At 34.9% G+C, this 20,980-nt stretch overlaps 5 protein-coding genes across 12 annotated transcripts in view; 2 read left to right on the top strand and 3 right to left on the bottom strand.

Moving 5' to 3' along the window:
* LOC115240503 (pleiotropic regulator 1) overlaps nt 1-748 on the top strand; it is a 3,073-nt gene extending 2,325 nt beyond the window's left edge. The window contains 2 exon segments of the mRNA XM_029815695.1: nt 2-463; nt 587-748. Of these exon segments, the coding sequence (XP_029671555.1) occupies nt 2-463; nt 587-646 (522 nt within the window). The 3' untranslated portion in view covers nt 647-748.
* Nucleotides 656-2,207, bottom strand: LOC115240504 (tubulin-folding cofactor B). Its single transcript, XM_029815696.1, has 6 exons — nt 1,795-2,207; nt 1,574-1,717; nt 1,403-1,490; nt 1,132-1,323; nt 965-1,037; nt 656-877 (listed from the first exon to the last, which is right to left on the bottom strand). The coding sequence occupies exons 1-6, from the start codon at nt 1,912-1,914 to the stop codon at nt 760-762; spliced, it is 735 nt and encodes a 244-aa protein (XP_029671556.1). The 5' UTR covers nt 1,915-2,207; the 3' UTR covers nt 656-759.
* A 578-nt stretch (nt 2,208-2,785) lies between these two features.
* Nucleotides 2,786-6,443, bottom strand: LOC115240502 (sentrin-specific protease-like). The gene is made up of 3 exons (XM_029815694.1): nt 6,212-6,443; nt 5,981-6,067; nt 2,786-5,296 (listed from the first exon to the last, which is right to left on the bottom strand). The coding sequence occupies exon 3, from the start codon at nt 5,217-5,219 to the stop codon at nt 3,465-3,467; it is 1,755 nt and encodes a 584-aa protein (XP_029671554.1). The 5' UTR covers nt 5,220-5,296; nt 5,981-6,067; nt 6,212-6,443; the 3' UTR covers nt 2,786-3,464.
* Nucleotides 6,444-9,363: 2,920 nt separating this feature from the next.
* LOC115240514 (threonine aspartase 1-like) lies at nt 9,364-12,552 on the top strand. Of its 4 annotated transcripts, none has more exons than XR_003884784.1 (10): nt 9,364-9,522; nt 9,814-9,936; nt 10,014-10,081; nt 10,546-10,817; nt 10,980-11,059; nt 11,215-11,282; nt 11,348-11,464; nt 11,628-11,822; nt 11,890-12,041; nt 12,215-12,552. XR_003884784.1 is itself a non-coding variant. In XM_029815714.1 (10 exons), the coding sequence occupies exons 2-10, from the start codon at nt 9,897-9,899 to the stop codon at nt 12,250-12,252; spliced, it is 1,002 nt and encodes a 333-aa protein (XP_029671574.1). In that variant the 5' UTR covers nt 9,364-9,522; nt 9,814-9,896; the 3' UTR covers nt 12,253-12,552. The 4 variants fall into 4 exon arrangements, 3 of the variants coding, with proteins under 3 accessions (XP_029671574.1, XP_029671573.1, XP_029671575.1); XM_029815714.1 differs by having other exon boundaries at nt 11,628-11,794; XM_029815713.1 differs by having other exon boundaries at nt 9,365-9,522; nt 11,628-11,811.
* Nucleotides 12,370-17,154, bottom strand: LOC115240513 (exostosin-2). 5 transcript variants are annotated; one of them, XM_029815708.1, is made up of 12 exons: nt 16,245-17,154; nt 15,958-16,164; nt 15,225-15,408; nt 15,008-15,147; nt 14,681-14,906; nt 14,425-14,605; nt 14,150-14,316; nt 13,906-14,049; nt 13,699-13,768; nt 13,484-13,612; nt 13,188-13,415; nt 12,370-13,033 (listed from the first exon to the last, which is right to left on the bottom strand). In XM_029815708.1, exons 1-12 carry the CDS (start codon nt 16,769-16,771, stop codon nt 13,026-13,028), a joined length of 2,211 nt encoding a protein of 736 aa, XP_029671568.1. In that variant the 5' UTR covers nt 16,772-17,154; the 3' UTR covers nt 12,370-13,025. The 5 variants fall into 5 exon arrangements, with proteins under 5 accessions (XP_029671568.1, XP_029671567.1, XP_029671570.1 ...); XM_029815707.1 differs by having other exon boundaries at nt 12,370-13,415; XM_029815710.1 differs by lacking the exon at nt 13,699-13,768 and having other exon boundaries at nt 16,245-16,771.
* Nucleotides 17,155-20,980: the final 3,826 nt, after the last annotated feature.

Genomic DNA, 20,980 nt, shown 5'->3' with positions numbered 1-20,980 from the left:
TGAACCGCAGATTGTCACCGGCAGCCACGATTGTACAATTAGGCTATGGGATTTGGCTGCTGGAAAGTCTAGAGCCACTCTGACAAATCACAAGAAGAGCGTTAGAGCTTTGACTTGCCATCCATCCTTGTACATGTTCGCCTCGGCATCGCCTGATAATATTAAACAGTGGAAGTGTCCAGAGGGGAAGTTTATTCAAAACTTGTCTGGTCACAACGCCATAGTTAATTGTTTAGCTGTAAACGCCGATGGGGTTTTAGTATCCGGCGCTGACAATGGTACCATGCACCTTTGGGACTGGAGAACTGGATACAATTTCCAGCGACTCCAAGCACCAGTTCAACCAGGTTCAATGGATAGCGAGGCTGGTATATTTAGTATTACGTTTGACATGTCAGGCACTCGCATGATAACTACAGAGGCTGACAAAACTATAAAATTATATAAAGAGGATGATACTGCCGTAAGTGAAGATTTTCTTTATAAATAACGTACTATACACTAAAAAATTTCATAATTATCTGTAATGATAATCCAGTTACTCTTTTTTCATAACTTTGCATTATTCTTTTGTCTATATTTTCAGAGTGAAAAAACACATCCCATTGACTGGCGACCTGACATAATAAAGCGAAGGAAATACTGAGAACTTTAATTTATGTGCTTTATTTAATTTGAAGCCTATTTTCTATACAATTTTATCTATTTTGAATATTCAAAAATTGTAAATATATATTCAGTGAAATAATGCTGGGTGTTTTAAAGTTCTTCGTCCAAGTCAAAGTCTTCTTCGGGAAAATCTCCGACATTCACGTGCATCGGCTTCACAAATCCACCATATTTTGATGGACATTCGAAATATCTTTTACCACCAACGCTGTCGACAATATAAAAAGCACAATGCAATAAGAAACAAAGATATTTCGGTACCGCAATATAGAATGGAATTAAATTATGCATTTACCTTCCGTCATTCTTGCCAAGAGGTTCATCATATCTGACACCGATCCACCAGCCTTCTTTAAATTCAGTTTTACCTAATAGGATAATATCACGGAAATATGACAATTAGACAGACGAAAATATATTTTTTGTTGAATGAATATGCGAATGTCCTAAGATTCAACCAACCAACATATAAGATAGTAGCTCTCCGTCTCGGTAGATTCGGGACAGATACTTCGCAGCGATCTCCGACTTTACATAAACTGGCTGAACGTTCCTCCGCCTCTTCCTCCCGTTTCTTCTCCTCCATTTTCTTCTTCATTTCTTCCTCATTATACTTTCCTAGCTTATTCTTCTCCAGAAACGCCTTAACGGTATCTGTATTACATAGCCCAAGGTATGGGTAGAAAATTATCATTTATCAATTTAGTATACAAAATAAATGCAAGAGTTTTACCTGTTTTTTTAGCGTACTCCTCTTCGGATATCTCGAACTTCTCCACACGGTTTAAGTCTTCTGTAGTGCACGAGAAATTATCAATGACCTGCGATATCATAAGAAATGTATGAAATGGCTCTTTCGATGAGACGCTAACTCTTATGTTGCAAAATATTTGCAAAAGCTTACATGTATTCTCATACCATCGTCGATTGGATAAGATCCCAAAAGGCGCTGTCCCTCCTCCAACTTGCAGATAAGCTTGTCATTCTTATCGTAGACCTCAATTGTCATTGTAGCTGGATTGCCACCCGTAAGAAGCTCCAATTTACCCTGTAATTTTGTAATTTATATATGATTTTTCTACGCACGTACATAAGCACGAAATATCTGCAGAAGAGAGAAGTCACCTTAAATTCGTCGATGGTTATTCCCTTCTGAAATCGACGCTCTACGCAACAGGATTCTTGCCCGGAATTTGTGATCGATACATTCACAAAATCGGACGTAATCACGCTACACGAGCTCATTTTCTTTTACTTACGTTGATGTATGGACTAAGAATACAATTATTTTAGCATAGGTTAGAATATATAAATTTCAAGTGTTTACGAACTCCATTCGATGATAACGAATAAAATTATAACGAATAATAAACGTGCGGCACACTTCTATGAAATAAATTCACATCCGTTTATATATTTCAATGTTAATTACAGGATATACATCGACAATAAATTCCAATACTTTGACAGGCGTTCAACTCTCGAAGTGTCATGTCGCTATGTATTTGACACAATGTGTGTATGTATGTGTGTATGATATGTCACTGAGATGTCATCTCTATATATGTGTATGTATTAATGTTGAATATAAGCACGTCCATGAAGTAAATTATTAATATATAATATATATATGAGCAATAAATATATAATATATATATGTAATAAACATATAATATATATATATATTTTTATTTTTATATATATTTACCTCATGAGCACACCTTTAAAGTTTGTTACAATCGTCAATTTGTACATATGTACATAAATAAAAAAAATAAAATATAAGTAAAAAAAAAAAAAAATAGATCCTTTTCATATATATGATTATAAAAATACTCTTAACTACATTTTCTTACACTTAGTACGATTAAAATAACAAAAGCACGTGTGCTCATCTTTTAAAGAGAGAAAAAGGAAGATGAAAAAAATTATTTATTATAAAATATTATTTTAAGAAAAAAGAAAAGAAAAAATTAGATAGATATTACATAAATATCTTACATTTGAAATCATAATGCAAAATATAATTGTCTTGAGTAAATCTTCATTAAAATTATTTATTTCAAAACAATGAATTAATACTAGTCATTGTTGTATTAATATGGTAGACAAAGTATATTAATATAATATAATTTTATTCTATACAACTTTACTTTACGTATAAATTAATTCAGAAGCAGTTAAACAATGTACATAAGCCAAACAGAAAGTGGCATAATTATATTCATAGACAGAAAGAGATTGCGAAATTCTGTTTTGATCAATTTCAGAATCGTGATGTTTCATGTGATTCTTGCACTATTTTTAATTCATCAAAAAACAATGTTGCAAATTTTTTCGTCCATAACAATATATTTGCTGAAAATAATGAAACTTATAGATTACTATCCTGTCTGTACAGTGGAAAAACTTTCTCAAATCTATGTATAGTACACGTATATCTATGTGTATGTAAATTTGTTACAGTTTATTTAAAAACCACAGGATTAATAATTATACAATGTAAACGCATCTTTCTCTTTCTCTCTTCCTGTTTCAAAAAGTAAAAAAAAAAGAAGTATACTTTTAAAAAAATTCGGTTTAAAGGATTTTGGATTTTTGTTTTCTTTAATCTGCGACCAAAGTATATTTGAATACAGAAAGTCAATTAAGTAATTTCCACTTTCTCTCTTTCTCTTTTTATGATTAATATAGTAACGCATTATTACCGATTATTTCCGGATAATTCTCTATAGCATCAAATCGCTTAAATGTTTTTATCACGAACGCGTTTCCTCTAACATTAGCCTGCTCCTTTACAAAAGTTTACCTTTCAGTATCTCATAAACCATTTTGTTCCTAAAGTATGGCATATCATCCTGTGTAAAAGTTATCTTCTTGTTCGCGCAGACATACTCGGCGAACATGCAGGAGAACATTCCGCAATCACTGCCATTCATCTGTTGCGGAATATTCTTGGCAGACTGCAATATCCAGTCGCTCATATCATAGGATAATTTCTTCTTGTCTAGACTTTCATCCTGCAGATACTGCTTTAGTGCCGCCAGGCATTTTGGATTATTGCCGCCCATACTGTCATAATAAGTAATCGATTTGTCCCGGAAGTCTATTATCGACATACACCAATGAATGTCGAGGTGTACGGGCACAACGACGAGATCTTGCGCGAATATGTCTACCTTTCTAGTCCATCGTCTCAGAGATGAATGACCGCCCGAAAGTAATTTCGGATAGAAGAACGTGTTCATGGCGTGTACCTTCGAATATTTATTCGAAGACGTGCCTCTAGCGATCAACAGATTCATATAGAAGTTTATCACTTCGTCATTCAGCCAATTTAAGCCGGCCAGCGTATGGATGTCCTTTCGCGTGATCCTCAGGCCGAAACCTTCCGCAAGAACCTCGTCTTGTGGACAAGGCACGAGAGCACTCCTCACTTCTCGCAACATTTCATCGGTTAGCACCGGTAACGCTGGTTCCTCCGGTTCCTCTCTGTCATCCAGAACGGCCAAACATAGTCTCATAGAGCGTGCCAGCTGTTCTTCCAGAGCCGCTTCTCGCGCATATCTGTTGTGCTTCGATAGGACACATGTCATCTTTTTCAGTTCCTCGGCCTCTTTATGCCGTTGCTCAATCCGCTCGTTGTACCTCTTGGCAACTTGCGGGATAAAATCTTGCCTCATGACTGCCTTCGCGGCCAGCTCGTCGCGTAACGAGTTAGTTGCAACGGCTTTAACAGGCGATTTCGGCGCAGTAGTAGGTCTCACTGTACTACTGACATTGGGCTTATCGATTGATATCTTGAAGGGTTGTAAATACGATGCGGTATCTTTCCTGCTATAATCTAGAATAGGAACTTTTCCTTTGTCTATTCTAGTACAGCTCGACAAATTGCCTCTTGTACATTGATGTACGATGACAGGAGCACTGACGGCGACAGGTCGAATCTTGTCATTAGGCGATACAACCTCCGAGCGCTTCTCCAAATCGATTACTTCTACGGGCTTGTGTATATAGGTGTGCTCCGCACATTTATGCTTCAATATATGTATCCTATTTGGAAGGAAATTGTGCAGCAATTCTTCATACTGATGTCTCTCTTTCAACTGATTGGTTTTGCATAACGTAGGACATTTATGACCAGGGTCATGTGTTTTGTGTTTATAATTGACATGGCCCATGGTAGATTTATGATTGTTCGATTGATGCGACATAAATGGAGAACATGTGGATTTATAGACGGAAGATGCAATTGGCACGTGACATTGATGAGATTGTGATTGTTTTTTGTGAGTGCCATTCAACTTGGTACATGATCTTGTCGGCGAGCATTTCTGTTCACTCAGAAATACAATATCATCATCATCATCATCGCTGTCATCAACATCGAAATATTCCTCCATCGAATGTGCCGTATTGCAATCGGTTTTCAATCTCTTTGGCGTATGAAATCCTCCCTCAAAATTGTAATCCCCGGAAGCTTTCCGTTTCTTAGAATGCTCATCTGCCCATCCAAAGATTTTCTTTAGGAAATCAAATATCATTGTCATTGTCGAGAAAAATATATATCCCAATGGTATTATTGTCCATTCAACACATTCACGATACTGCCTTATTCTAGCTCAACCTAAAAAAGAATATGGATATCTTACATGTGCTTGAGCATTCTTAAGTACTAAATATGTTCTCGTTCAATTGAACAATTTTATATTTATCTTAAGCTAATGAGAAAGTTACATTTAAAGATGAGAAATACAGGGTGTTTATGAAATACTTATATAAACTTCTAGGATGTATTCCTCACATCAAAATAAAGAAAAAAATTTATATAAACTCATAGTCAAATATGAGTTGCGAAGTCATAATAAAACAAAGTCTGTTAACATTATTATTAAATAATCAAAAGTAAATATTTAAATTATATCAAATGCTCAAAATGGCCACCATTTGAAGACAGGCATTAACACAGCGAAGTAAGAATTGTCAAACCATTTCAAAGGTTTGCGGATGATCCCATATAGTCTCACAAGCATTAATAATACATTAGCGAAGCATCTCTTCGTTATCAATAGATTAAAAATACACTAAATGCTTTAAATGTTCTCATAGATAAAAATCCAGTGGATTCAAATCTGAGAAACATAGAGGCCATGCGACTGATCCTAACTTCGAAACCACTCATATTTGACTATGAGTTTATATAAACTTTTTTCTATATTTTGATATGAGGAATACACCTAGAAGTTTGTCCAAGTATTTCGTAAACATCCTGTACAAAGATTCTCGTTTATATTCAAATAAGGATACTTACATCATATCTGTAATTAGGCAAAAATATGCGAACACTGGTCCGTATTTCGTTCGACTTCTGTCAAAATCGAGCTTGCGAATATTTTACCTAAAAGGAATTATCATCATATCACCATTCGTATCACGCGAAATTATCATCGACGAGATAAATAAATCTCACCGAGTATAATTGATGTAAAGATATATAGAGTTACACGCGATATGCGCGGCATCCATTTCGGCCGATACTTACTTAAACGTTGCTCCTTTAATTCCATGCGTTTACGTGCGAATAGAGGAACGAACGTTGTAGCCGGTATTCCCTTCTCTCAATCGGTTTCCCAAATGACTATGATTTATCATCCACGACACATATTTAATTTTACAAATGTGACAAATGTCTCTCGAACATAACCAGCGACCTATGGCTCTATCGCGTTTATAACCACGTTAACACCATATATTAAGACCGATGCGCATGAAAGAAAAAGTTCAATCGTAATCGTAAGCAAACTGACCAATCACATGGTTTGTTCTTTTTAGCTGACCTAGGGCCAATTTCACCAAGTCCGATTAGATGAACCGACGGTTAAAATTAGCAGAGTTCCAACCATAGACATAGTATATCTAGACCATAGACATAGTATATCTAGACCGAGCGTTTGCCTTTATTTAAGGAGTGGTGGCCGATGTCCACGTAGAAAAGGACATACTCTGTTTCGTGCCCCTTGCGTTCTCTCTCGCTCGCACGTAGCATGACGAAAGAGAGCGCTATGCTCTGTGCGAGCGAGAAAGAACGCAAGGGGACGAAACAGAGTATGTCCTTTTCTACGTGTATCTTTACCCCCACTCCTTATATAAAGACAAACGCTCGGTCTAGATATACTATGGCCGGTATTCATAGTCCGTTCTTATATCCAAGATCGTCTTAAGTGTGGTCTTGGGTCGTCTTAAGATCCCATTCAACCAATGAAATGGCCGCATAGTATCTTAAGATCGTACTTAAGACGATCTTGAATATAAGAACGGACTATGAATACCGGCCTATGTCTATGTGGTTCCAACTAAAATGATATGAATACTTGGATATCCTTCACCTCTATTTTCTGTTGGCCACCCTGCTAATTTTAACCGTCGGTTCATCTAACCGGACTTGGTGAAATTGGCCCCTAGGGCTGCACTAAAACTGCACTAGTTCAAATTAGTTCAAGATATGGCGAATTCGATTGATGTGCACTCTCTCCGTTTCAGTGGATAGTAACTTTTTGTTACCAGACGCACATGTTTGGAGCGCGTAGTTTAATACTGACCTGAGTGCGGTTAAAGGCTGGTTTATGCAGCGAGAAGGGAACCAATCGCGAGCGTAACAAAAACTGCAGAATGCTCGCGATTGGTTTCACTCTCGTTCCGCGTTACGCTAATCCGCGTTTCCGCGCTCCATGTAATGGCACCCTTAGGGCTTAAATCACCTATTGTAGACCGGCACATAAACACAATCTTAAGATGTCCTAAACCAATCACAGAACCATATTAGCATCTTAAGACATTACTTAAGACGATTTTGAAATAAGTACTGACTATGAATACCGGCCCTAGATTATCAGAGAAATGCTCTGTGCGAGCGAGAGAGAACACAAGGGGCACGAAACAGAGTATGTCTTTTTCTACGTGTATCTTTACCCCCACTCCTTAAATAAAGGCAAACGCTCGGTCTAGATATACTATGTCTATGGTGAGGGTAGAGTTGGTGCCTCTCTGATAATCTAGGACTCTAGTCCATATAACAAAATTAATCACAAAGAAAAAACAAAAAACGTGACATATATATTAATAAATTAAATTAAAATAATTAACATACAATAATTTACAAGATGCGAATAATATAATAATATAAATAAAACAAAATTAAAAAATAAAGCGCAGACGTTGCAGCACTTTATTTTTTAATTTTGTTTTATTTATATTATTATATTATTCACGTCTTGTAAATTATTGTATGTTAATTATTTTAATCTAATTTATTAATATGTATGTCGCGTTTTTTTTTCTTTGTGATTTATTTTGTTATACGGACATCCGTTATTTGCTTCTTAAGTCCTTCTTGTCGATTGTTTCTTCAATAAATATTTTAAATTTTCCGGGTTAATATGAGTCCTGCACTGCTTGGTCGATTTATTTCCAATCTACGGTTACAATTAAAATCTTCTGTCACGTGTCACGTGAAATGAACTTTAAAGCCCGTATCAAACTACGCATTGAAGATTGAAATTTGAACAATTAGGATAAGTGCCGGACTACAATAGGTGATTTAAGCCTTAAGCCTTAAAAAATTGACCAGTCACAATCAAGTATGAGGAGAATACTTGACTGTGATTAGTCAATTTCTTAAGGCTTAGGGCTTAAATCACCTATTGTAGACCGGCACTAAAAGGAACTAAAATTTCCTTGTCCTGGGCTATGTTCCAAAACGTACTCTCCGAGGAAAATTTTATTCCGATGGTCGTTCCGAAACTTTTTTGAGCGTCTCTGATTGGTTCCAGGCTGGCCATCGAGTAAGTGCCGGTCTACAATAGGTGATTTAAGCCCTAAGCCTTAAGGAATCGACTAATCACAGTCGAGTATTCTCCTCATACTTGATTGTGATTGATCAATTTCTTAAGTGCCGGTCTACAATAGTGATTTAAGCTCTAAGCCTTAAGAAATTGACTAATCACAGTCGAGTATTCTCCTCATACTTGATCATGATTGGTCAATTTCTTAAGGCTTAGAGCTTAAATCACTATTGTAGACCGACACTAAGGCTTAAGGCTTAAATCACCTATTGTAGACCGGCACTAAAATTTTCCTCGGAGAGTAAATTTTACCCCGTTTTGGAACTTAGCCCTGATTGGTCAATTTCAATCCAATGCATAGTCTAATACGGGCTTAAACCCGTATCACACTACGCATTGAAATTTGAGATTGAAGATTAAAGATTGAAATTTGACTAATCACAGCAAAAAAAATTAAAATTTTTTTATTTTGATTAGATTTTCAATTTTTAATGCGTAATGTGAGATGGGCTTTAGGAGGATCCAAACAGCTTTTTGAGGTTTCACTTTTGCTGTGTTCCGATCATAGATATATAGACTGGATTGAGCATTGTGAGATAGACAAACGCGCGCCCGCTGTAGAAAGAGAGGTACTATATGGGAGGCCTATGTTTGTCTCTTTTCCTAGCATCTCATTGGTGATTTTATTTAATGAGATGTTAGGAAAAGAGACAAAATAGGCCTCCCATGTAGTATCTCTCTTTCTACAGTGAGCGCGCGTTTGTCTATCGCAACACTTAGTCCATTCTATATGTCTATGGTTCCGATTCCCCACCCGGGTGCACCCGATATTATAGTATATGTCACGTATACTATAATATCGGGTGCACCCGGGTAGGGAGTCGGAACACAGCCTTTGGTGGGAACCGGAATGTTGTCTTTTTTCTATCTTCGTCTTTGCTTATGTGTTCACAACAGGATACAAATCTAACAATAAGTCTGAGTCTGAGAAAATCTATACGAGATTCACTATGCAAGTTCTTATAAGAATTATACAATTATAATTATATGTAATATACTATAGCTATTTTTTTGGATATCTAAAAATCTTTTCACTTTTATTGCTGCATAAACTTATAATTAAATTTTTAATTAAATGAAGCAGCGAAATATTTATTAAATACCAAAATTTATTATATTAAAAATGTTTTTTTTTTTTTTTTTTTATTATAAATGAATGTATGTAACGAATGTATGTATTATTTACAATAAAACAAATAATTTGATTGCTTTCATCATATTTGTATCAATGACATTTTTGCAGCTGAGATACGAGAGTTTTGTACTTGAGTGTAAAAACAAAGCAAAAATATAGATCGCTGATTAGAAGAAACAAAATCTAGTCTCATGAGTAACATTAAGCAGGGTTTTATTGCTGTACATGTGGGTATGTAATTAATTCAAACATGACTTATAATTGTTTTTTATATTGTTACTAACAATGCTGTAATTCTTTTTTGTCAGGTGCTGGGCAGCACTCTGCATCCCTTAAAGAAAAATATCAAAAGTTGTGTCACGAAGCATGCAAAGTGGTAAGATTTTTAAGCGACAATTAACTCTATATATATATATATTCAGTCTTTTATATACAAAATATCTCAAAACTGATATCTTTTTAATAGCAGATTCTCTGGCCAACTTGGAAATGATTTTTTCTTAATGAAAATATCCAGATATATTAATAGTTTACAAACAATTGAAAAAGATTTTTTTTATAAATTATATTTTGTGATGTTAAAAGGTTGAAAAAACTACATTCTTAATTTTAGTTTATTTTAATAGAATTTTAATTCAACTTTGTTACAAAGATACATAATAGAAAAAATTGAAAATTTGCACAAAATGATAACTTCTCTCGACATTTTTATTAATGAAAACTACTTCAAATTTTGATCATAAAATTTGCTATTAAAAAAGTGTTTAGAGGTCTTGGGATATTCTACATATAACTTTTAAATTACTTAAAAATTGTTTCTCTTGTAATTATGTTCTTAAGGGAGCTCAAAGTTTGACATCCAATGGCAATGTATTAGATGCAGTGGTGGAAACAGTAATGGTGCTGGAAGATTCACCCATGACAAATGCTGGATTTGGATCAAATCTTACCTTGAATGGAACAGTAGAATGCGACGCGAGCGTGATGGATGGCAATAGTTTACAGTACGGTGCAATTGGTGCAGTTAGTGGAATAAAGAATCCAGTTCTATTGGCAAAGCGTTTGTGTGAACAACAATCTGTTAAATTTGCATACGGCCGAATCCCACCTAGGTACACACTCAATGTCATTTCATCTCCTCAAAAGATTATTAATTGTATTATAATGATTATATATATATATATATATATATATGTGTGTGTGTGTGTGTGTGTGTGTGTGTGTGTGTGCGTGTGCGCGCGTATACACTCATATATCTCCATTTCTTATACTAGCTTTTTAGTTGGAAATGGTGCACATATTTGGGCACATGAGATGGGCATACAGACATTACCACCGGAACAATTAATATCAAGTATGCATAATTTATATAAGAAATCTTTGTTAGATTTTAGTAAATTTATTTCTGAGAGATTTGTAAGTTGTGCAAATTCCGCTCTTTGCCAATGCATCTCTTATTTATTTATTCAATGTGTACAATTAATTACACATTTTAATATTGCATTCTAGTGAGAGCTCAAAAAATATACAAACACTACAAAAGAAAAGTGGAAGATTGCAGTGTAGAAGCTCAAAAGGTATAAAGTTATTTATACTGATTTATAAATAAAATTTATTGTCATTAGAGATTATTATGTTGCAGTGTGCTAAGAAAAGAATGGACACAGTAGGTGCAATATGTGTTGACGGCGATGGAAATATTGCTGCGGCTTGCTCGAGTGGTGGTATAATTCTGAAATATCCTGGAAGAGTTGGGCAGGTATAATATTAATTTATAATATATCTTGCGTGGCATAACAGCTATAAAAAATTGTCCATGAAACACACATAACTTATAGTAACATCCACAAAGTTTCTTAAAATTTTGATACAATTCTTGTATGTAAATTTTTATATCTATATTTTATATATTTCCTAAATAGGCTGGGGTATGGGGTTGTGGTGCCTGGGCTTGCAAGGATACTTCTTATTCAGTGGGCGCCAGCACGTCAGGTTGCGGGGAACATCTTGTGCGCACCTCGTTAGCGCGTACAGTTGCAGAAGCTATTTCTAATACCTCTTGTCCGACTACGAGTCTCCATCGAGCGATGAACGTAGATTTTATCGGTGCATCACAGGTTTAGCATAAACAATTGCGTGGCGATTAATCAAAGTAATGACAATCTTTTCACGTTTCCCCTTTAGATTCGAAATTTCTCTATGGGCTCGAACAGAAACTAGGCGGTGTCATCGCTATACGTTATTCGCCACAAGAAGGATTGGGCGATTTTCTCTGGAGCCATTCTACGAATTCCATGATAATAGGTTACATGAATACATGTCAACATACACCAGTGGTACATGTTCCATTTTTTTCTTTGTGTTTAGTATAATTTTAAACCTTTTTAACAATATATATTTACATATGTGGAATATCCTTATTTCTAAGCATTGATTTTTTTTCTAACATTATTATTATCAAATTAAATTACTTGTATGTATTAAAAAGCACACTTTTTTTTTTTTGTAGAGTTACATGTCGGCCTTACCATCGCACGAGGTAGGTAAGAAAGCTATTGTCGAAGGTGTCTGCTTCAAGATAAAATCTGAAGCAGAGTCTGAGTAAAATTATATACATTACCTGTGATGTAATAAGGTTTTGTAAAAATAATTCGTAGCCTAAAATACTTTATATACGAAATTTTTATATGGATTCACGCCAATTTCTTTCATGAAATTCACACATAATAGTACTGCCAGATTGAATCGTTTTACATAGTCACAATTTTGCGAGATACATATATATTTTCCTAAATTTTTAACTTATGCATATAAATACAATGAATCCTGATAACAGTTTAAAAAAAATTCTTATTTACATTATAAACAAATACTCCCTATCCATCAAAACGCGAACAATTTAATATATAATATATATAAAATTCTGAAAGATCTTGTGTGTATAGGTCTCAGAAATAAGTAAATATCTCAATAAATGGAAGACTCGACATTGATTTATTCCTGAGATATCATCAAGCACCCAAGATCTTTTGAGGTGTATTCCACTTCTGAAATTTGTAAGATATTTCTTGAGCAGAGGGGGTCCTTATCAGGACTCTATTCTAGATTCTAGGGCCTAGTTCTCAGTTGGCTGACACTCTGCCATTGAGTTACACACTATCCCATGCCACCATATTCTCTCTGCTCACTTATATAATATTCCTCTTTGAATCTTACAATTGTATATACATATATACAATATACAGAGAGTATTCAATTTCATGATCGGTTCAGATGGAGATGCCATAATATTATCAAAATCTTCACTTTTATCAAAACTTTCATTTTTCTTAAAAGAGTAATTACATATAAATTAGATAATTTTATCTATTATAATTGAGAACATTCTGCATACTTTGATCGATAAATCTATATATTTTTCATAACTTGATTTCTGTGATTAATTTAATAAAAATTGTACCTGTATATCAAACTAAACTTACTTGTAATTACAAACTGCCTATATCGTTGAATCGCTTTAGTTTTTCGGGAAACACGTCCTTGAAGAGTACTGGATCTGCGCGGAACTCGACCGATTCTAACGGCATAGTTCCGTAAATAGAGGAGAATTTGTTTATACATTGTGTACGTTCCACCATATGCGTCAAATCCGCGGATAACATTTCGGTGTTGGTACATTCGGGACACCGAAATTTCTTCTTTGGTGTTACCTGCACAGAGTTTTATGCGATTTTTTAGGAAAATGTCAGTGTCGAGGAACCAAGAGATGTTTATTTACCTTTATCGGAGCTTTTCCAGTAACATTCGCTATTAGAAAATTCATCGCGATGTCCTCGCAATTCATGTGCTCGTCGACCCATTCTTTTATATCTCCAGGCATGGCTGTCGTATACATGTAATTCCAATACTGAAAGAAATCGTATCAGATAAAGTTTTGTACAACAGTATAACATTTGATGCTAATAGAAATTATGTAGGAATTATATAATTTACTTAAATTAATTTTTCTGTACATTCCTGATGAGAACAGGGAAGGATCTATTGACTTTTTTTTTGGTTTTGGCTAGGAGAAATAAAATCCAAGAATTTCTATAACAATATCTTTGTAGTCTGTAACATGTTTAGTACAAAGTGGATAACAAAATTGGGTTCATAATTCTTTAAGAGAGAGAGACCAACACAAGTGTTTATAATATATACCTTATGGTGGAAAGCTGCTCCTGTTAAAACCATAGAGATGCTGTTTGTCCATTCGCTCTCATATTTCCAACAATTAGTGCTATTATCCCACATATGTATGCGAGATGGAAATCCAACGATTCTGTCCGGAAATTCCCGCCATACCTAAAAGTAATCAAGATAAATTTTATTAGTATTAAAAAATTAGCTATATCATCTTTTTCAAAAGATTATATAATATGAAATGCTTCACGTTCAAGTGTACCTCATAAGCGAATTCCACTTCATCAGCAGTTAACATAATAATGTCATCGTCTATTGATAATACTGCTTCAGTTTCAATTTCATCGTATGGATAAAATCGATTCGATAATTTGTTTTCCTTCGTTTGGATCACTTTTAATGGCTTATTCACTTTAGGCCATCTTGTAGCTGTATAATATTAAGTTATAGAGAGAATGTGATAAAATTAATGTGTAAATATAACACATGTATAAATAGATTAGAAGCATACAGTCAAGATAAATTAAAATTTCTTACAAGGCGGTGGATCTTTATGCTGATTATTCCAAATTACCAGAACTTTTGATAAACTTGGTACTTTTACAAGTTTATTAATTAATAGGAACAGCAACTCCAATCTGTCATATGTTAATATTACAGCAGTGAAGCCGCGTGTTTTAGGAGCAGTTACTGGTAAAAAGAGCGGTGAAGATTTCCCCTGCAAAAGAAACAATTCGAATTAACATGCGAAAAATTCGACGTTTTATTACAATAATTCTTTCATTATATCCACCTTATAATGTGGCACATTCCAATATGTGTAATCTCGTGTCAAATGCGGAAATACGCGATCCGTGAGTACTTCTAATGTAGTTTCTGTGATCTTTTCTATTGTACTGAAATAACGATCATAGAGCCATGCGTTCTGTTCTTGCATCTCCATGATGCGTTGGTGGGATATCTTTTTTAGCAGTTGTATTATTAATAAAATGTCAACTTCGCGTACAAAAACAGTAGCTCTGAGAGTAACACAAAAGAAGAGAAATAAAAATTAATTCATAAATATAACTATATATCACACACAACAATACTACAGACTTTAATTTACGTTATTGCTTACTTAGTCCAATCGATTACATCATGAAATGGCATAGTTAGAGAATCGGCTATAATCACAGGTATACATCCAGTTGCCATTGCATCCAAAAGTGTGCTTTGGGCAAGCCTAGCGCCGCGGATTATTAGACAAAATGTTGCCGACTGAGAAAGTATAAAAGATCTTCGTTGTTTATATATTGAATAAAAAAATTGTTGTGGTAATCATAAATGTATATTACTTGCAGAACATCAGGATACTTGTATATGCCCTTCCTGACACAACGTATTGTATTATTCATGGGATTAAAATGTAAACATGGACCTAATACTAGAATGTCCTTTGGATATGTCGTTTTTACTTCCATTAAATCTTGTTCAAAAGCGGTATTAATATTGATTTGTGAAGATATCACTAACCATGTTCTGGAATACAAAATAATTCATATAACAAATGTATTATATACACACGTTATAAAAATCAGTATATATATATACAGGGTGTCCCAGACCACCCGTACACCCCTTTTAAAATGAAAATAAATGGCTTTTATCAAAAATCGCGAACATTTTTTAAGTAAATCGGATATGCTCTATCGAATGGTGATATTTTCAACTTTTGATTCCGACCGGAAATACGCCATCGGACCGGTTCATAATTTCATCACAGTTATTTTCAAGATCAATTTTAAGGTTGACAGAGGCACTTTCGGAAAAAACGTTTGATCAAAAGTTTCTTATTTTTTCACGTACAATTCGAATCTGTAATAAAAAGTACTATGTTTCCCTCAAAAAATTCAGCTTTCGGTCCGGATGACGTATTTCCGGTTGGAATCAAAAGTTGAAAATATCACCATTCGATAGAGCATACCCGATTTACTTAAAAAATGTTCGCGATTTTTGATAAAAACCATTTATTTTCATTTAAAAAGGGGTGTATGGGTGGTCTGGGACACCCTGTATATATATAATTACCTCCCATTACTGTAATTTGTCTTGAGATTATTTATTAGTGGACTATAGACTGGTAAACTAATATCAAAGCCAGGCCTGTACGTCAAAGATGACATTCCAGCGCCTGCAATCATTGCTCTTCCAACTGGTACATTGATGACAGTGTTATAGTCTGGTACACTTCCAGGCACCATGTTGAAAATTAGATGATTCTCTCCTCTGTTCCAGCTACATACACGGTAAAAAAATTATATTAATAGAAAGTGTAAACTATTAGAAGTTAATGAATGTATTAAAATAAAACTCACAAGGGCAATGATCTTAATGCTCGAGAGACCTCTTGCAATCTTAATCTATTCTGATTGAGAGTGTCAATGGAGGGAACAAAAATACAAGCTTCATATGGATTTGATGTATAAAATTTACTGTTAATAATAGCATTTAGAATTTGATAAAATTCTCTTGTCATCTGGTTCGTTACTGGTCTACCCACAGAATCTAAGTATATCTTGGGTGGATAGACATATACCAGAAGTTTATTTCCTCGACTGCCGCATCGATATACATTGAAACAAGTGAAATATGTGCAGGAAGAATTGGTGGCATCGCTCACAGCCAAGTTGGCAGATAACATTTGAATGGGTAAAGCATTTATGTCATTCAGCGTTATAGGAATATGTTCAGAATGTTTCTGCGTATTGCCAAATTTGAAAATATGGTACACTGAGATCAACACAATGAACAGTGTAAATACTAACAAACATATCATAAAGATATTGTGGTAATGGTACGAGATTCTGTTGCTTTTATGCGAGATACGTGCCGAGAATGCCATCTTGTATGTTTTAACAAATATTGTAAAATGTATATATATGCTGTAAATCTCACATACACTACAAAATATTCCAATCTTCCCTGTGACATTAAACTGTAATGTCTACATGGAATACACGCGACATTTGAAGCTTGATTTTATCTCCTGTGTAAATATTTCAGTCATATACAATGTTGTAAAAATAATTCTCTCATATTGTTAAGATTTTATCGTACTCTTCTTTATCTTTGACGTACAAAATTTTCATTACATTATTAATACAGATATGTGTACCATAAATCTCTCTCATAATTTGTTAGTTTTTAATCTTTTTTTCTTTTTTGTTAATCGAAGTGTCTTCAACCAGTACACTTATCCGATACAAAACCATACAAAACTGTTAAGGTGCCTTTACATGGCAGCGTCGAGCGTTAAGGTTCCTTTACATGGCAGCGTCAAGCGTCGAGCGTTAAGCGTCTGCGCAGAATATTGTTGCCCAGAATTATATTTCATTTATTTTATTATATAACAGATGTGTGTGTGTGTGTGTGTGTGTGTGTGTGTGTGTGTGTGTGTGTGTGTGTGTGTGTGTGTGTGTGTGTGTGTGTGTGTGTGTGTGTGTGTGTGTGTGTGTGTGTGTGTGTGTGTGTGTGTGTGTGTGTGTGTGTGTGTGTGTGTGTGTGTGTGTGTGTGTGTGTGTGTGTGTGTGTGTGTGTGTGTGTGTGTGTGTGTGTGTGTGTGTGTGTGTGTGTGTGTGTGTGTGTGTGTGTGTGTGTGTGTGTGTGTGTGTGTGTGTGTGTGTGTGTGTGTGTGTGTGTGTGTGTGTGTGTGTGTGTGTGTGTGTGTGTGTGTGTGTGTGTGTGTGTGTGTGTGTGTGTGTGTGTGTGTGTGTGTGTGTGTGTGTGTGTGTGTGTGTGTGTGTGTGTGTGTGTGTGTGTGTGTGTGTGTGTGTGTGTGTGTGTGTGTGTGTGTGTGTGTGTGTGTGTGTGTGTGTGTGTGTGTGTGTGTGTGTGTGTGTGTGTGTGTGTGTGTGTGTGTGTGTGTGTGTGTGTGTGTGTGTGTGTGTGTGTGTGTGTGTGTGTGTGTGTGTGTGTGTGTGTGTGTGTGTGTGTGTGTGTGTGTGTGTGTGTGTGTGTGTGTGTGTGTTATTATTATTATTAATCAAAGATATATTATGAAACGTTACTACTCTGGCAATTTAAATTAAAATAAAATTCAAATTCAAATGCGGCAAAAGATTTTGGATGGTTGAAATATTCAAATAAATTAGACACAAAAAGGAATTCACAAATGACAAAACGACACAGTTTGAAAAACTATTGTTAAAAGTAGGAAATGATTTAAAGGAGCAGTATGTTATAAACATGCAGGAAAAATAAAATGAAAATTATATCCCTTAATCCTTGATTAGATTCTAATATTGTGCTGGGGGATAGTAACGTTTTATATATTTTTTGTTTAATAATAATAATATCTATTGTGTATAATGTAAATAAATATCAATTTTCAGTATTAGTAATGTGTATCAGAACATAATTTTTTTATCTCGACCGAATTCATATCACTCATAATGCTCTTAGCCGCAAGAAGCTGGAATCTATCTCATTTAGATTCCTGCGCAATGATTTCTGCGCAGACGATCGATGCTCTATGCTGCCATGTAATGGCACCTTTAAGCGTCTGCGCAGAATATTGTTGCCCAGAATTATATTTCATTTATTTTATTATATAACAGATGTGTGTGTGTGTGTTATTATTAATCAAAGATATATTATGAAACGTTACTACTCTGGCAATGTAAATTAAAATTAAATTAAAATACAAATGCGGCAAAAGATTTTGGATGGTTGAAATATTCAAATAAATAAGACACAAAAAGGGATTCACAAATGACAAAACGACACAGTTTGAAAAACTATTGTTAAAAGTAGGAAATGATTTAAAGGAGCAGTATGTTATAAACATGCAGGAAAAAAAATGAAAATTATATCCCATAATCCTTCCCATACAGCACAGAACGTTGCAGCAACATTGCAACATTGTAGTAACATTGCGGCAATGTTATAATGTTGCTGCAATGTTGCTGCAACGTTCTGTGCTGTATGGGTTGATTAGATTTTAATATTTTGCTGGGGGATAGTAACGTTTTATACATATTTTGTTTAATAATAATAATATCTATTGTGTATAATGTAAATAAATATCAATTTTCAGTATTAGTAATGTGTATCAGAACATAATTTTTTTTATCTCGACCGAATTCATATCACTCATCACGCTATTAGCCGCAAGAAGCTGGAATCTATCTCATTCAGATTCCTGCGCAATGATTCACACCTTGGCAGAAAAGCAGAAAGCAGAAAAGCAGAAACCAATCAGAACTCGTGCTAGAAAACATTCTGCTTTTTTAGCGCGAGTTCTGATTGGCCTCTGCTTTTCTACCAAGGTGTGAATCCGGCCTGAGGGTGCAAACTCATGGCAGCGGAAAAGCGTAACGCGGAACAAGAGCGGACCAATTGAGCGTAGCGAAAATTGCAGAACGCTCGCGATTGGTCATGCTCTCGTTCCGCGTTACGCTTTTCCGCTGCCATGGGTTTGCACCCTATGCCTATCAAGAATTCGATCGGTTTAGCCGTTATTCAGATCTGGTAATCTAAGGTACTTTCAACTATCCGACTCGCGTATAGATACCCGGAGTGCCTCGCTCTTGTTACGCGCGGTCTTTGCTTTGCGTGACTTGGCGCGAGATACTACCGTGTCTCTTGATATCGGGTGCACCCGGGTGAGGAATCGGAATACAGCCTAAAATAATAATGGTTAATTCAAATTTATCATCTAAAATCTAAAAAGTTAAAAATAATGAAAAATCAATTTGCAGTAATCAAAATATAAAGATATTAAATATCTGAAAAAAAATAAAATTTTGAAAAAAAACGAGATTTGTTTTTTTTAAAGGCACCTTTACATCTCTACTTCCTTCTAAAGGTCCGTTCACGGATTCAAATTTTATGTAACCAGCATCAGAAATCTACCAATCGCATAAAGCCTGAATCACACTAAAGCCCGTATCAGACTACGCATTGAAGATTGAGATTCAAGATTCAAGATTGAAATTTGACCAATCAGGATAAAGAAATTTTAGTCCCTTTTGTTCTGATTAGTCAAATTCCAATCTATTAAAGTGCAGACAGATTAATATAGAAAAATTATATTTAATTGCCATAACTTATCTTTATCTATTATATTATCTTTTAGAAATAAGCTTACAATTAGTAAGAACGACTTGGTTTACATTTGAATTTGAATTTCCTAACTATGTGAATGAGTTCGAACATCTGTGCGAAAATGAAATAATTTCCTTTACTTTTGCTAACGCAACGATCATCTCTATTGATCAGGATTTTATCAGTAGCCCTGGATTTCTTGCCTCTATTTCACGAACATTCACCTCTAGAGCATCGAAAAGGGCGCCTTTAACAACCTTTCTAATTTGACTCAATCAATTCTTTTTAATAACGAAATCAATTGGAATAAACTCTTCGACTTTGGAGGTCACGAAAAATTAAAGATCCTTATTCTAAATAATGCATCATTTGTTGATGAGTACCATTATTGCCACTGGCGGATATCGGACATTTCTGAAGGCTATCCTAATTTAGAAATCTTGTCTGTCCGTAGAAATTATATCAATGATTTGCGAACTTCTCTAGACGAGACTCCACTCCCAAAACTGAAAATCCTAGATCTTTCCGGCAACAAAATAAAAAGTACCAGATTTGTAAAGTTGTTGCCAAATAGTTTACACTTTCTTGATTTTCACGATAATTTGCTCAGTTCTTTGGTTTTTAATAGAAAACAAGTTAACTTATTGGCACTAAACTTGGATAACAATAATCTGAAATATAGAAAGAAGTACAATAATTCACGTGATGATTCGTATAATCTATATAATCGACATTATAAATATAACATGTATGATCAATCTGGTCAGGATCAAGCGACGCGGTAGGTCGCGACGCCAAGTATATATAAAAATTCGTTCCAGCTTGTCAACGGTTTGCCTATGTACAGGGGCCGCGACGCTCCAAGTAGCTTATCCGGAGTTTTACGTCTAATAAACTTTCGATTAAAATTCCTCAGGAACCAAGCCGTTAATCAAAAATCTAACGGCACTTTTCTTATACAATGTGGATGCAAGCTTTCGATTGCGACCAGTTTGAATAAGATTGG

The sequence above is a fragment of the Formica exsecta genome, unplaced genomic scaffold, assembly GCF_003651465.1.
Source record: "Formica exsecta isolate Colony F162 unplaced genomic scaffold, ASM365146v1 scaffold44, whole genome shotgun sequence".
NCBI classification, from domain to species: Eukaryota; Metazoa; Arthropoda; class Insecta; order Hymenoptera; family Formicidae; genus Formica; species Formica exsecta.
Note: the sequence above shows the minus strand (reverse complement) of the source record. Positions and strands in the feature narration are given on the sequence as shown.

Coding starts and splice junctions, on each gene's coding strand:
- LOC115240504 (XM_029815696.1), bottom strand. CDS start 1,914: ATGAGCTCGTGTAGCGTGATTACGTCCGATTTTGTGAATGTATCGATC. Junction 1,718..1,794: donor TAACCATCGACGAATTTAAG/GTGACTTCTCTC, acceptor ACAAAATTACAG/GGTAAATTGGAGCTTCTTAC. Junction 1,038..1,131: donor AGCTACTATCTTATATGTTG/GTTGGTTGAATC, acceptor TTATCCTATTAG/GTAAAACTGAATTTAAAGAA.
- LOC115240502 (XM_029815694.1), bottom strand. CDS start 5,219: ATGACAATGATATTTGATTTCCTAAAGAAAATCTTTGGATGGGCAGAT.
- LOC115240514 (XM_029815713.1), top strand. CDS start 9,897: ATGAGTAACATTAAGCAGGGTTTTATTGCTGTACATGTGG. Junction 11,060..11,214: donor ACCGGAACAATTAATATCAA/GTATGCATAATT, acceptor ATTGCATTCTAG/TGAGAGCTCAAAAAATATAC. Junction 11,283..11,347: donor GCAGTGTAGAAGCTCAAAAG/GTATAAAGTTAT, acceptor ATTATGTTGCAG/TGTGCTAAGAAAAGAATGGA.
- LOC115240513 (XM_029815707.1), bottom strand. CDS start 16,771: ATGGCATTCTCGGCACGTATCTCGCATAAAAGCAACAGAATCTCGTAC. Junction 14,907..15,007: donor GATGTAATCGATTGGACTAA/GTAAGCAATAAC, acceptor TGTTACTCTCAG/AGCTACTGTTTTTGTACGCG. Junction 14,050..14,149: donor AAGTGGAATTCGCTTATGAG/GTACACTTGAAC, acceptor GATTACTTTTAG/GTATGGCGGGAATTTCCGGA.